The sequence below is a fragment of the Emys orbicularis genome, chromosome 1 (assembly GCF_028017835.1).
Source record: "Emys orbicularis isolate rEmyOrb1 chromosome 1, rEmyOrb1.hap1, whole genome shotgun sequence".
Lineage (NCBI taxonomy): Eukaryota > Metazoa > Chordata > Testudines > Emydidae > Emys > Emys orbicularis.
This window is the reverse complement of record NC_088683.1, coordinates 246,906,267-246,919,625: the sequence shown is the minus strand read 5'-3', so window position 1 is coordinate 246,919,625 and position 13,359 is coordinate 246,906,267. Positions and strand designations below refer to the sequence as shown.

Below are 13,359 nucleotides of genomic sequence, written 5' to 3'. Positions count from 1 at the left end.
GACTCTCGGTTGCCATTTATACACAGAAAGGCAAAGAATTAGTGCAAGATCACTTTATATAGAGAAGAGATTCAAATACTACGATTAAAGGGAATTGTCAACTTAAAAATCACATTTCAATCTGAAAATTTTGCACCAACTAGAATTACAAGTGAGCATAAAGATGCCTATAAATGAGAGAAGGTAAAGGAAAAACACTACTGTATTTTGTTTGCTTTGTGTTTTTGATAATTTTGTATATTGTCAGTTTCGCTGTTTTGTTTTTATTATTTTCTAACATTTATAGTGTAATCCTAAATCACTTAAAAAAAGTATGGGTAGACTTGACAATGATAATACATGGTAAGATAAAACATTTGACACTTAATTTCTTCTTTACTTACCCATGAAGACCCAAGTGTAGGCTATTGTATTTGCGCTGCATCACCTGATGCAATCTAACCCATAAAATACTGCCCTTCCTGAACTGCTTTAGTTAACTGTAATGTCATTAACTCTTGGAAGGAACACAATATGCCCTGAAATCAGAGGGTGGCAGGTAAACAAGAAGAATGAAGAGAAGCAGTATGGTCTACTATTTAGTGCACAGAACTGGGAGTCAAGAAATGTGCTGTAGATTCTAATTCTACTTCTGTCTCTGACTCACTGTGAACCCTTGGGGAAGTTTCAACTTCTCCTTTTCTCAGTTTTCCCATCTGTAACATAGGGTTAATAATAATACCCTACTATCTCTGTTAGGTGCACTGATTTCGTCTTAGGAAAAGTGGTGCAAGTGCAATATATGATTGCTATTTTAAAATATTTTATTTTAAAAGTAAATTCACTCTGTAATTTAAGCCTCCACAATATTCTGTTACTAACTTGGGATCTCATACAATTTTAAACGTCTTTTTTAAGTTTACAGTTCACCTTTAATAAGTCTCTCTTATTCCATTTCTGATGTGTTAGCTGAACTCTCCAAATGAACTTCAAGGAAAGAATAATGTACTGCAGGTTAAAAAGCTTAATTACTGCATTTAGAAAGCCAGTACAATATCTATCAAGTATGCAAAGAAATTTGAGAATGTAACATCTTTCAAGTCCCAAAGGATACAGCTAAAATGTTAGGGGGAAAATAGCTTAATACAAATTACACAAAATCGGAAGTCACTTAATAATTTTAAGAGGTTGATGAGATGACACATGGGTGACAACTAAAGGGAACCTCATTCCCTTGGGGTAATGAATTACATTTTAATGCTTCAAAAGTCAGCTACTTGAGGATGTTCTGTTCAGTTACAATATTTGTTTGGCAGCAAAAGAATGTTAACTCAGAGATACCCATCACACTGGGGCACTGAAGTGAACAGGATAAAGCTAAAACAGATGAAATATTATTACAACAGACTGTGCTATTGTGTTAACATGAAAGCCACACTAGTAACCTTGTTCACCTTTCGTTCTTGACACTGATTGAGTATCTTGGAGTGAAGTTACACATTAAGGGACAGATGTAGCAATGTAGTCCCATTGATATCAATGGTACTATTCATGTGTTTAAAGTTAAGCACGTTTCTAAATGCTTTGCAGGATCAGAGCGTAAACCTACAGAGAATAGCAACCTTGACAACACACTCAAGATCCCAAAGAATTCTTGATAAGATTATAATTCCGAAATGAACAGACATCAAGTTATAGCTAATTTTACAACCATCATTGTGGTGTCTGATGCACATATCATAAATCCTACACAACTTGTTGTTTGTTTTAAGATCATAGTCACTTTTTTGTGTGATTGAAATCAAACTGAAGTAAAACCCTTGGACAGCAAACAAGGCTCACCATTAGCATCGTGGGAATACTCTATTCCAGAAACAGTGCATCTTCGGAAAACCATCTTATTTTCAGTAAGAGTACCAGTCTTGTCTGAGAATATATATTGCATCTGCCCTAAGTCTTCTGTGATGTTTAAAGCTCGACACTGTAGCTGAGAGTCTGTCTCTTCATCATATAAATCCTTGTCTTGATGAATGAAGAACACTTGGCATGCTTTAACTATTTCAATGGATACATACAAAGAAATCGGAATCAGAACCTAAAACACATGGAAAACACACTAATTAGGAGAAAAGAGGGGCATTGATATTATATTGAATTGATATAATCTAATCAACTTTATGGCAGACTAAAATCACAAAGAGTGTATGTACTATACTTTACCTTAAAGAATTTAATAGGCTTAGATTCAATATTGTAAAATAATTAGAATTTTTGCAAGAAGTTTACTTGGACAGATTAGAAAAGCCTATGGTGCAATTGTAGAGCTGAAATCCATAATTATGTCTGGAAATGTGATTATCAAGGCTTGGAGAGAAGCAAACGTTTTCGGGGTAATAAGATGAGCTTGAAAGAAGCTAGGAAAGGAAAAGAAGGGAGGGGGAGAGGAACATACAGTACAGTCAGAATCCTGCAAATACAAAAGAATATCTTGCATCAAAAAAGGGATGAATAGCTCCCAAATTTTATCTGTGTAAATAACAGGCTCTACTAAATTAGCTTTCCAGGAACAGGAGAGGTAAAATGAATGATTGGTGGAAGGTTCTGCAGAGAAAGCAATGTTGTCAGTTGCAATTTTTGAGCAGCAATTCAGCTGAATGAAGAACATATTTTGTAATTGCTGAACAAAGTGTTAAGCTAAGAGAGTTTTCCTGAAAAAAAAATTCAGCAGTTTTTTGGGGATTTTCAAAAATCCATGCAAGACCTCATTTCTAGTTGACTGTTCCTTGCACATGTTTTTTCAGTGCAGAAATTTCTGGTTATATACAAAATTTAGCTTGGTCAATTAGACTAGTGGGGTGAATCGCAGTACATATACAAGTACCAAGGGTGGTTATTTAAACAAAACCTATAGTAAAGGGTGCATACTTAAGTAGATCTGTTCTGAGTTTTCTTTAATATAAAAAAAACCTCTTAATACATTAAAATCATAATCTAGAAATGGCAAAGGCCATTATTTAATCCATCCCTCTTCAGTGCAAGATCGTTCCCTTCACTAGTATGCTATCTTCTAGTGGTCTGTCAGTTCTAGTTTTACATGTCCCAAAGACAGACATCCACACTTCTCTTGACACACCATAGTATTCAACATTATGGTAGATCTCATCATCAGAAGACTTTCTCCCCCCTGCCTCCCCCCAATATTCTCCTCCTATGTATAGACGCTGAATGATGACAACTCTAGTCATTTACCTCCTGTATAAATTCTAAACAGTTTGGGGCCATTAAAGAGTTAAATCCCAGCATGAACCTTGTCCTGGTAAGGTACCTGCATTCCAACCCCACCAAGGTTCTAGGTATTCCTCCAAGGTAGGCGGGTAACTCAGCTTTTGCAGCCTGGTATCCCACAAAGTGTGAAGTTTGCTGCTCCCCAACAGGCACCCTCCTCATCTTAGCCCATCTTGCTTGTTAAAAAAACAACACACCTAGAATGTTTGGGACAGAACCTCAGCAGGTGTGAATTGTCACAGCTCCACTAAAGTCAATGGAGGGAAGACAATTTGGAGCATCTGTCCATTGATTTTTTTCAGAGCTGTTTTCATTTTGGTCACCATTAGCACATTAATGAGGCTCTTTTATTTTTCTGGCAACATAATATTTTATTCTTCATTTTCATGCTTTAATTGTATTGTATCTAATTGTATTGTATTTTAAACACTTAATTAGCACCTCAAGTTCCTTGGTGGGAGAAGTTGGGCTCTCTTTCTCTATATATAATTATTAGCATCAGTAAACTGTGAACACAGGAACCAGTATGGACAATGTTGTTACCTGAAAAACTATTATCATTGTCAAAAATAAATATACTGCAGCTAGAACTGGGGATAAATAGTTGCCATCAAGCCCGGGAACACTGAAAACTGGTTTCTTCTCACCATATTGCCACACCCATAGGCCATGACCTGCAGAAAAGTTGAAATAGATGGAAACTTAAATTAACATCAAGACATTAAAAACAACACAGCATTGGTTTATTTTGTATGTGTTTGTCTTTAAAAGTGACCAGCAAAGGGGAAAAAAAGGGGAGGGGGAGCTTGTGCCTTTTCCTACTTTGTTATGATTTATGAGATAGGCCTGAAATGTTTTTTTTTTTAATATGCATTTTCTACGTTGGAAACTCAAGTCTTGTCTGCCCTGGAAGACACCATGACAACTGGAGAACTAGTGAAAAGGTGGCCATCACAAAAGTCAAAGGAATAGAAGCTGAGCAACTAAGACGGGAAAAGATTTTAGTCAGACTATTTCAATCTCTTTGTTGTCTTTCTTTGTTAATTCCTATTTAATGCAAGGAAAGTATTAACATTTTGGAGCAATGATGTCTTTACCAAAGATATGGCAATCCCACCCTTTTAATTAGGGTGTGAGAAAAATCAAACATATACTCTGAGATATATAATAGGTTTTCCCATCCCAGCCAGGAAAGACCTGAGATGTTATCTCTGATATTTATATTAAAATCAAGCAGAAAAAACCTAATACCTTACCCCCCCCCCCCCCCCCCCCCGAAACCTGACAATCTTTCAGGCCCTATTCTTTATATGTCATAAAGCAACAAAAAAGGAGTAAAGCCCATTAAAAAAATCCTTTGTAAGGCACCTCTATCAAGTTTCTAAACTGCCCCCTGTCCCACACTGAAATAACAATAAATAAAAATGACATTGTCTCACTAAATATTTTGCAGCAGTTCAAAGCTTTACATTTATGCTCTGATGTGTCTATAGCTATTTTTAATAATCTAGAGTAAAAATGCTAAAAATTCTGCACTTGCAATGGATTATATCTAGTTTCTTTTTACTAAATGTTTTGATTTTCAAATGACCTAGTGATTTTAGATGCTATGAATTTATGAATTCCCAACTTATGGAGATGTCTTAAAAGGGCTTGATTTTCAGAGGGTGGGTACTCAGCACTCTGAAAAAACAGGGCCCTTCTCAAGGTCATTCAAGATGGGCAGCCCAAAATTGAGGACCCCCAGATCTCTAGTCACTTTTTCAAATCTTGGTCTCTCATTTTAGTTCATATTTGATAGACAATATTTATAAGAAAGTTATGGGGATACACAACTCATTTTAACAACTGGCAAAAAAAGAAAAAAAGAACCACTTCTGTTACTAGGATTCTACTCTAAAACAAATTGGAAATCGTTAGGATGAAATGCTGGTTTTGGATATGCGAGTTGCCCATTGAACTCAGTGGAAACAAAGAGCATAATAATAGTTTTGCCCTCAATTTTCATCTTTAAAGAGGATTATCAACAGCTGGAAAAAGACACAATTAAGGGTATTAAAATAACACAGAAGTTTTGGTAAAATACATTTAAAGTTGCCAAGAAAAATTCCAGAACTTATGTACTACACACAACCAAAACAAAACCCAAACATTACAAAATATGGAATTCAAAACAAATAGCTAAAGAAATGTTTTGCACACAAACCTTTATACCAAATTCTCAGTCACAGAGCAATACACACACACACACACACACACACACACTCTAACCAGAACCCAAACAAACTTACCCCTGCCCCTCTATTTTTGTTAAAATTTTCGATGCCAGTTACAATTCCATTGAAGTCAATGGTAGTCTTTTCTTTGACTTGTCCTTTGAATTTGGCCTTTAAATAATTTTTAATATTATACGTTTGGATACTTAAGTATGGTAGGTTAATATTGTATATGATGAGTCCCTGTTTTCATCTAATAGAGCTAGGTGAATGGTATTGTGCTAGTTATGTTTACTCTGTGTTCATATATTACCCTGGCAACTAAGTATGTGCCAAATTCTGCCACCCTTAGTCATGATCAATTGATTTCAAAGACACTACTTTTGAAGTAGGGCACTACTCATTGCTACTGAAGGTGGCAGAGCCTGACCCAATATTTGTCTGATTTGGTCTAGTAATGGTATGCAGTTGATGGTTATTAAAAGATTACTATTTGGATGAGCTTATGTACAAAGCTGAAGTTTCCTACAAAAAACCCAAACTTTACATAGAAAAGGAAGTAGCTACATGAATGAAGAGACAGAAGCTATACATTTTTGAATTTTTAAAGCGAAGCATGTGACTCTTAGGATAGGGTTTGGTCGACTTAACTTTTATTTGTAAAGAGGACTTACCAATGGCTGAAAATAGACACATGACTATAAGTATGAGGACACACCAAAGGACATCAATATTCATCTGTCTTTCAAGCTTACTGCGCTTGTAACGTGGTCCACTGTTATTTAACAAAGCTTTGGTCTCGTGCCCTGCAGAAGCAATTACATTAAACAATATAGATATTTGTTGACAGTCTAAGGAAACTATCAAGTGAACATGTAAATTAAAAAAGAGAAAAGCTGTCTTTTACCTGCATAGATTACTATCCCTGTAACCTCTTCTGTGTTCCTAACAGTACATCCACGCAACAAAAGGTTTTCTTTATATAGTCCATCCCTTTTCCCACTTTTATGTACACTGCAAAAGATTTAATAACAGAACTTGACACAGAGAATCAAAACTTTCAGTTACTGAATCACATCCCCACTGAGTAAAACAAATCTGCGGATTATCCCCAAAGCTTAAATAGTCAGCTACCCATACACTGGCCTAAGGACAAAGGACTCTGGGATTCACAAGCAGTTTTGACACCACAGATATTTCATGGAGGATATATTTGGGTCCAATGAAAGGGAAGTGAAGGGGAAGGATGTACGTGCATGAGTGAGAGCAAGATGACTGCACTACATATTTCTGACTGACTGCTCTTTAAAGAAGAAATGGCATGTACTTTATTATTATGGAGGTTCTAGTTGTGGCTGTACTCCTGAGTTGAGTTTTGCACTTACAGTACTATAAAGATTATTTTTGAAGAATTCTACAAAATATTTTTATAAGTATCCTGTGTGTCTCTGTTTTTTTTTCTATTTTCTAACCAGTAAATGTTTCTTTTTCCCTTTCCAATTCTCAATCTCTTGTATTCCCTGGGTCCTTTTGACCCAATTCTGTCTCTGGGAACTCTGTGATCCCTTTCTCCTTGCTCTTCTCCATTCCCTCCACAGCCTACTCACCCTTACTCTCTTTGGCCCCCTCACTCTGATCTCCTTACTGCCTGCTAAACAGGATCAAATTAAGAATTCTTGGGGTTCTAGGCACAGAATATCCTGAAGTCCCACCCGGTTATAAAATACTTAAACTTTCCTGAGATGATTAAAAACATGTCATTTAAAGAATTAACAGCATATGGGAACAACACAAGCACCATAGCCAGACATTAAGAATTATATGTTTAGCTAAAAATTAAAAATTCACAGCTAACACGTTCCCACTGCTGACTTGATATTGTATGTGAATTTAGACATTAAATGCCCTAGCTATTCCATGCAAGCACTGACAGAGAAAAAAAGATAATGAGTTCACTACAGGGGAACAGAGGTGGGTGAGGTAATTGGTTATTGGACCAACTTCTGCTGGTGAAAGAGACAAGCTTTTAAACAACATAGAGCTCTTCTTCAGTTGAACAGCTGAGAATCAATAATCTCTGGCTCGTGTCAGCATTTAGATCGTGGAAAACAGTTTTCTATCAATATGTGCATCTGAGCAATTGTTAACACTGCTGACTCCAGTTACATTTAGGGAATGTGCAACACATGGCACGTAGTCTTTTGGTGGATTTTCCGTGACAGATGGGCCTGCAGACTATTGGAACGATCAGTCACATCACTAGCATTATCATACAATTGCCCACAGCCGTTAGACTCATCCAAACCTAGGTTATTTATCATAGCCAGCGCAGCTTCAGCTAGGTTTGCCCCTGTGTGGTTCTCAAGTGGCTGAAACCCAATTATCTGGCCCTCTGAATGAGAAATCAGAAAATGAATGTGAGCTGGTCTACAAGTGCTACATCAGGTCGTGAATCAACAATTACAGAGAAATACTTGGCTTGCTGCAATTCTCTTACTATGGTGTTTTTAATTTTTTTCCCCATCAATTCAATGAATTTGTCACCTACAGTTGAGGACAGGTTGGATGGCTTTCCCCTTCTGTCCAAATTTAGCAAAGTGGTCAGCCAGACATGGATCAAACTGTAATATTAGCTCAAAAATCCCCAAATCTCTTCCATAGCTTTTGGATTCATAGATTCATAGATTCTAGGACTGGAAGGGACCTCGAGAGGTCATCGAGTCCAGTCCCCTGCCCGCATGGCAGGACCAAATACTGTCTAGACCATCCCTGATAGACATTTATCTAACCTACTCTTAAATATCTCCAGAGATGGAGATTCCACAACCTCCCTAGGCAATTTATTCCAGTGTTTAACCACCCTGACAGTTAGGAACTTTTTCCTAATGTCCAACCTAGACCTCCCTTGCTGCAGTTTAAGCCCATTGCTTCTTGTTCTATCCTTAGAGGCTAAGGTGAACAAGTTTTTTCCCTCCTCCTGATGACACCCTTTTAGATACCTGAAAACTGCTATCATGTCCCCTCTCAGTCTTCTCTTTTCCAAACTAAACAAACCCAATTCTTTCAGTCTTCCTTCATAGGTCATGTTCTCAAGACCTTTAATCATTCTTGTTGCTCTTCTCTGGACCCTTTCCAATTTCTCCACATCTTTCTTGAAATGCGGTGCCCAAAACTGGACACAATACTCCAGCTGAGGCCTAACCAGAGCAGAGTAGAGCGGAAGAATGACTTCTCGTGTCTTGCTCACAACACACCTGTTAATACATCCCAGAATCATGTTTGCTTTTTTTGCAACAGCATCACACTGTTGACTCATATTTAGCTTGTGGTCCACTATAACCCCTAGATCCATTTCTGCCGTACTCCTTCCTAGACAGTCTCTTCCCATTCTGTATGTGTGAAACTGATTTTTTCTTCCTAAGTGGAGCACTTTGCATTTGTCTTTGTTAAACTTCATCCTGTTTAACTCAGACCATTTCTCCAATTTGTCCAGATCATTTTGAATTATGACCCTGTCCTCCAAAGCAGTTGCAATCCCTCCCAGTTTGGTATCATCCGCAAACTTAATAAGCGTACTTTCTATGCCAATATCTAAGTCGTTAATGAAGATATTGAACAGAGCCGGTCCCAAAACAGACCCCTGCGGAACCCCACTCGTTATGCCTTTCCAGCAGGATTGGGAACAATTAATAACAACTCTCTGAGTACGGTTATCCAGCCAGTTATGCACCCACCTTATAGTAGCCCCATCTAAATTGTATTTGCCTAGTTTATCGATAAGAATATCATGCGAGACCGTATCAAATGCCTTACTAAAGTCTAGGTATACCACATCCACAGCTTCTCCCTTATCCACAAGACTCGTTATCCTATCGAAGAAAGCTATCAGATTGATTTGACATGATTTGTTCTTTACAAATCCATGCTGGCTGTTCCCTATCACCTTACCACCTTCCAAGTGTTTGCAGATGATTTCCTTAATTACTTGCTCCATTATCTTCCCTGGCACAGAAGTTAAACTAACTGGTCTGTAGTTTCCTGGGTTGTTTTTATTTCCCTTTTTATAGATGGGCACTATATTTGCCCTTTTCCAGTCTTCTGGAATCTCTCCCGTCTCCCACGATTTTCCAAAGATAATAGCTAGAGGCTCAGATACCTCCTCTATTAGCTCCTTGAGTATTCTAGGATGCATTTCATCAGGCCCTGGTGACTTGCAGGCAGCTAACTTTTCTAAGTGATTTTTAACTTGTTCTTTTTTTATTTTATCTGCTAAACCTACCCCCTTCCCATTAGCATTCACTATGTTAGGCATTCCTTCATCCTAATATTTCATCCTGACCCTGGAAGACAAGCCCACAAGTACTTAAACTTTGTATCTGTCACCACACACTGAAGAATGTCTCTTAGGTACGGCTGTTCTGAATTAAACTGGTGTGCCATAGCAGAGTCAACTCTACCAGATTGTGATTTTTTTAAAGTTTTAATCGAGTTAGCACACAGGTTCAGTGTTCTGTACCCCTCTCACGTTTGAAAGTTGCTTCAGATGTTTCCAATTCCCAAATCCTTTTGTAAAAGCATACAATGCACCCGAGAAAAGCTTAATTGCAAAGCAGTAAACATTTCCAGTAGATGGAGAGTAAATAATCCAATATCATGCAACAACTTCACCACTGAAGAGACAAAATGAAAAAAGTTCTTCAGTGAACACTCTTTTCTTCTCTGCAATGACCTGCACAGAAATCAGGAAGTTTTCTACCTCTGCATTTCTATGCACAGCTGAACCTTTAGCAATCCCAAACAGTCTATTGTTTTCATTGAATTTTCTCCACAGTGTGGGATATGTGGAAATCTGGATGTTCTTTTTATCCAGGTAAATATAAGAAGTCTAAGATATTTCAAATTAACCACTAAGTGGTAATAAGATCAGCCTCTATAAACAACTGCCTGACCACCGAAGCCAAACAGACAAAAAAGTGGGGCATCAGGATATATGAAAAACTCTTAGTAAACAAAATAACATCTATCCTAGCCGAGTACTTACTGTTTGTTATTTATGTACTGACAAAAACTGCATTTACGTCAGAGAAACAGGGGGAAAATGCCTGGGAGAATGGATTGCCACAAGGGAAATATTAAGAATAAAAAAATAACTTCTTACATCAGTAGCACTAGAACATTGCTAAGGGGGATAAGGGGGGAAGAAAAGTCAAATAACTTTTATAGACCTGCTGTGTATGAATGAAATTCCACATAACAAACTCCAGTATCTTAATGCTGCAGAGCAGATGGTGAAGGAAAATTGGAAATATTTTAACTACTGTGCATTCATATAAACAGCACCGAAAGTAGGATTCTTAATTTTTCAAAACAAATTGGAATGCAGAGCTAATAAATAAAGAGAAATGTTGAGAAACTGAATGCACTAGAATAAAGATATCTAACTGCTGTTGCTGCATAATCCAACTTTATTTTTATGTTTATTTTTCTATATGTTATTTTATATAGTAGATTTTGCCACCCTTAAGTATGGTACAGTTTAACACCATGTATTGCAGATCCTGAGCATTTAAAAAAAACAACACCACCATGAACCAGGACCCCCAATATCATGAAATTGTTAAAACGTCGAGATTTTTTTCATTAAAAAAATTGGGTTCTTTTTATTTGTCTTTGGTTTATGAGCCTTTAAGATGCACTTGGGTCATATGTTCATGCTTTTCTTCACAACCTGAGTGCTAGAAACTTATGCTTTTTAAAAACAAATGCTGAGATTCTAACCTTATCACATGCCTTTAGGAGCTGTGGCTTTAAAAATCACACCAAATATCATGAGACTAGCAGTAAAATCACCAGAATTGGCAACACTTAGTCTGTGAAAACACTGAGACTACTCTCAGAGTAAAGGGCTGCTCATTTGAGTAGCCCTCAGTGTGTGCATAAAGCATTACACAGAAAAAAAGAAAACACACTCCCTGCCTCAAAGAGTTTGCAATCTGATTTAGATGACCAGGTGAGAGAAAGAACCATGGTATTGCCAAGTGTTTTAGCAGTGGGAAGGTGTGGATTTTAGATATGTTATAGATACAGCAGTGATTATATCTGGCAAGAGACCAGAACTGAGGAGAGAAGGAAAAGGAACTGGTAAGATTACCCCGAGTTTGCAACTTTGAAGCACAAATGGTTTCTGTCACTCTAGTAGAGAATACCCCTCAGCAGTTCTAAGATAGCAGAACACATTTTCATTTTATTGATTTCTGAGTTACCAAAATTCTGCTTTTGTCCTCTCTCATCACTGTCCCATCCCTTGATCATGGACTTCCTAAGTTTGTGCTCAGCACAATAAGCAGCAATCATTCACTGCCAGCTTGGAACTCTGAGTATTTGGGATGTATCAAAGATTTATACAATCTAGGGAGAATAATTTGTTAAATTATCCACAATGAAACTCAGTAATCCTACTATTCTGAGTACTATGCCTTCTCTTCTTTTTGAGACCAAATCCTCCTGAAGCTTGACTTGTGAATTAGTAGGATGTTAGCTTAAGTTTCCAGTAAAGTCTCCAAATTGTAGTTACTTCCCTGTTAATAAGTGGACTTGATTTTCACAAATCTACTGGAAAAGTAATAGCTCTGGTTTGTGATTTTATATCCCATAGATGACTGTTAATGACAGCAGAGAGCGATATATATACTGTTCACTATAAAATTGTGTATACAGTTATAACTAGGGCCCTACCAAATTCAGGGTCCAGTTTGGTCAATTTCATGGTCATAGGATTTTAAAAATTGTAAATTTCATTATTTCAGCTATTTAAATCTGAAATTTCTCAGTGTTGTAATTGTAGGGGTCCTGACCCAAAAAGGAGTTGTGGGGGGTGGGTATCGCAAGGTCATTGTAGAGTGGGGGTTGCGGTACTACTACCCTTACTTCTGTGCTGTTGCTGGCGGTGTAGCTGCCTTCAGAGGTGGACAGCTGGCAGAGCTGCCGCCAGCAGCAGCACAGAAGTAAGGGTAGCATGGTATGGTATTGTCACTCTTACTTCTGCACTGCTGCTGGCGAGGCGCTGCCTTCAGAGCTGGGCACCCGGCCAATAATCACCACTCTCCAGCTGCCCAGCTCTGAAGGCAGTGTAGAAATAAGGGTGGCAACAAACACCGCAACTCCCCTAAAATAACCTTGTGACCCCCCTGCAACTCCCTTTTGGGTCAGGCCCCCCAATTTGAGAAATGTTGGTTTCCCCCATGAAATGTGTATAGTATAGGTCAGTGGTGGGCAACCTGCAGCCCATCATGGTAAGCCGCTGGCAGGCCGTGAGACCGTTTGTTTACATTGACCGTCCACAGGCATGGCCGCCTGCAGCTCCCAGTGGCCACGGTTCGCATTAGTAGGAGCATTGCCAGCAGATCGAGGGAAGTGATTGTTCCCCTCTATTCGGCACTGGTGAGGCCACATCTGGAGTATTGCCTCCAGTTTTGGGCCCCCCACTACAGAAAGGATGTGGACAATTTGGAGAGTCTCCAGTGGAGAGCAACAAAAATCATGAGGGGGCTGGAGCACATGACTTATGAGGAGAGGCTGAGGGAACTGGGCTTATTTAATCTGCAGAACAAAAGAGTGAGAGGGGATTTGATAGCAGCCTTCAACTACCTGAAGAGGGATTCCAAAGGGGATGGAGCTAGGCTGTTCTCAGTGGTGGCAGATGACAGAACAAGAAGCAATGGTCTCAAGTTGCAGTGGGGGAGGTCTAGGTTGGATATTAGGAAAAACTATTTCACTAGGAGGGTGGTGAAGCACTGGAACGGGTTACCTACGGAGGTGGTGGAATCTCCATCCTTAGAGGTTTTTAAGGTCAGGCTTGACCAAGTCCTGGCTGGGATGA

General features: G+C 38.4%; 1 protein-coding gene across 1 annotated transcript in view; it reads right to left on the bottom strand.

The window, feature by feature from the left end:
• The window catches only part of ATP10A (ATPase phospholipid transporting 10A (putative)), a 154,546-nt gene that overhangs the window by 43,718 nt on the left and 97,469 nt on the right, over window positions 1–13,359 (bottom strand). The window contains exons 4-7 of the mRNA XM_065423472.1: window positions 6,388–6,494; window positions 6,155–6,286; window positions 3,808–3,938; window positions 1,822–2,074 (exon numbers count right to left, since the gene is read on the bottom strand). Coding sequence (XP_065279544.1) covers window positions 1,822–2,074; window positions 3,808–3,938; window positions 6,155–6,286; window positions 6,388–6,494 — 623 coding nt within the window. The remainder of the gene's footprint in view (window positions 1–1,821; window positions 2,075–3,807; window positions 3,939–6,154; window positions 6,287–6,387; window positions 6,495–13,359) is intronic.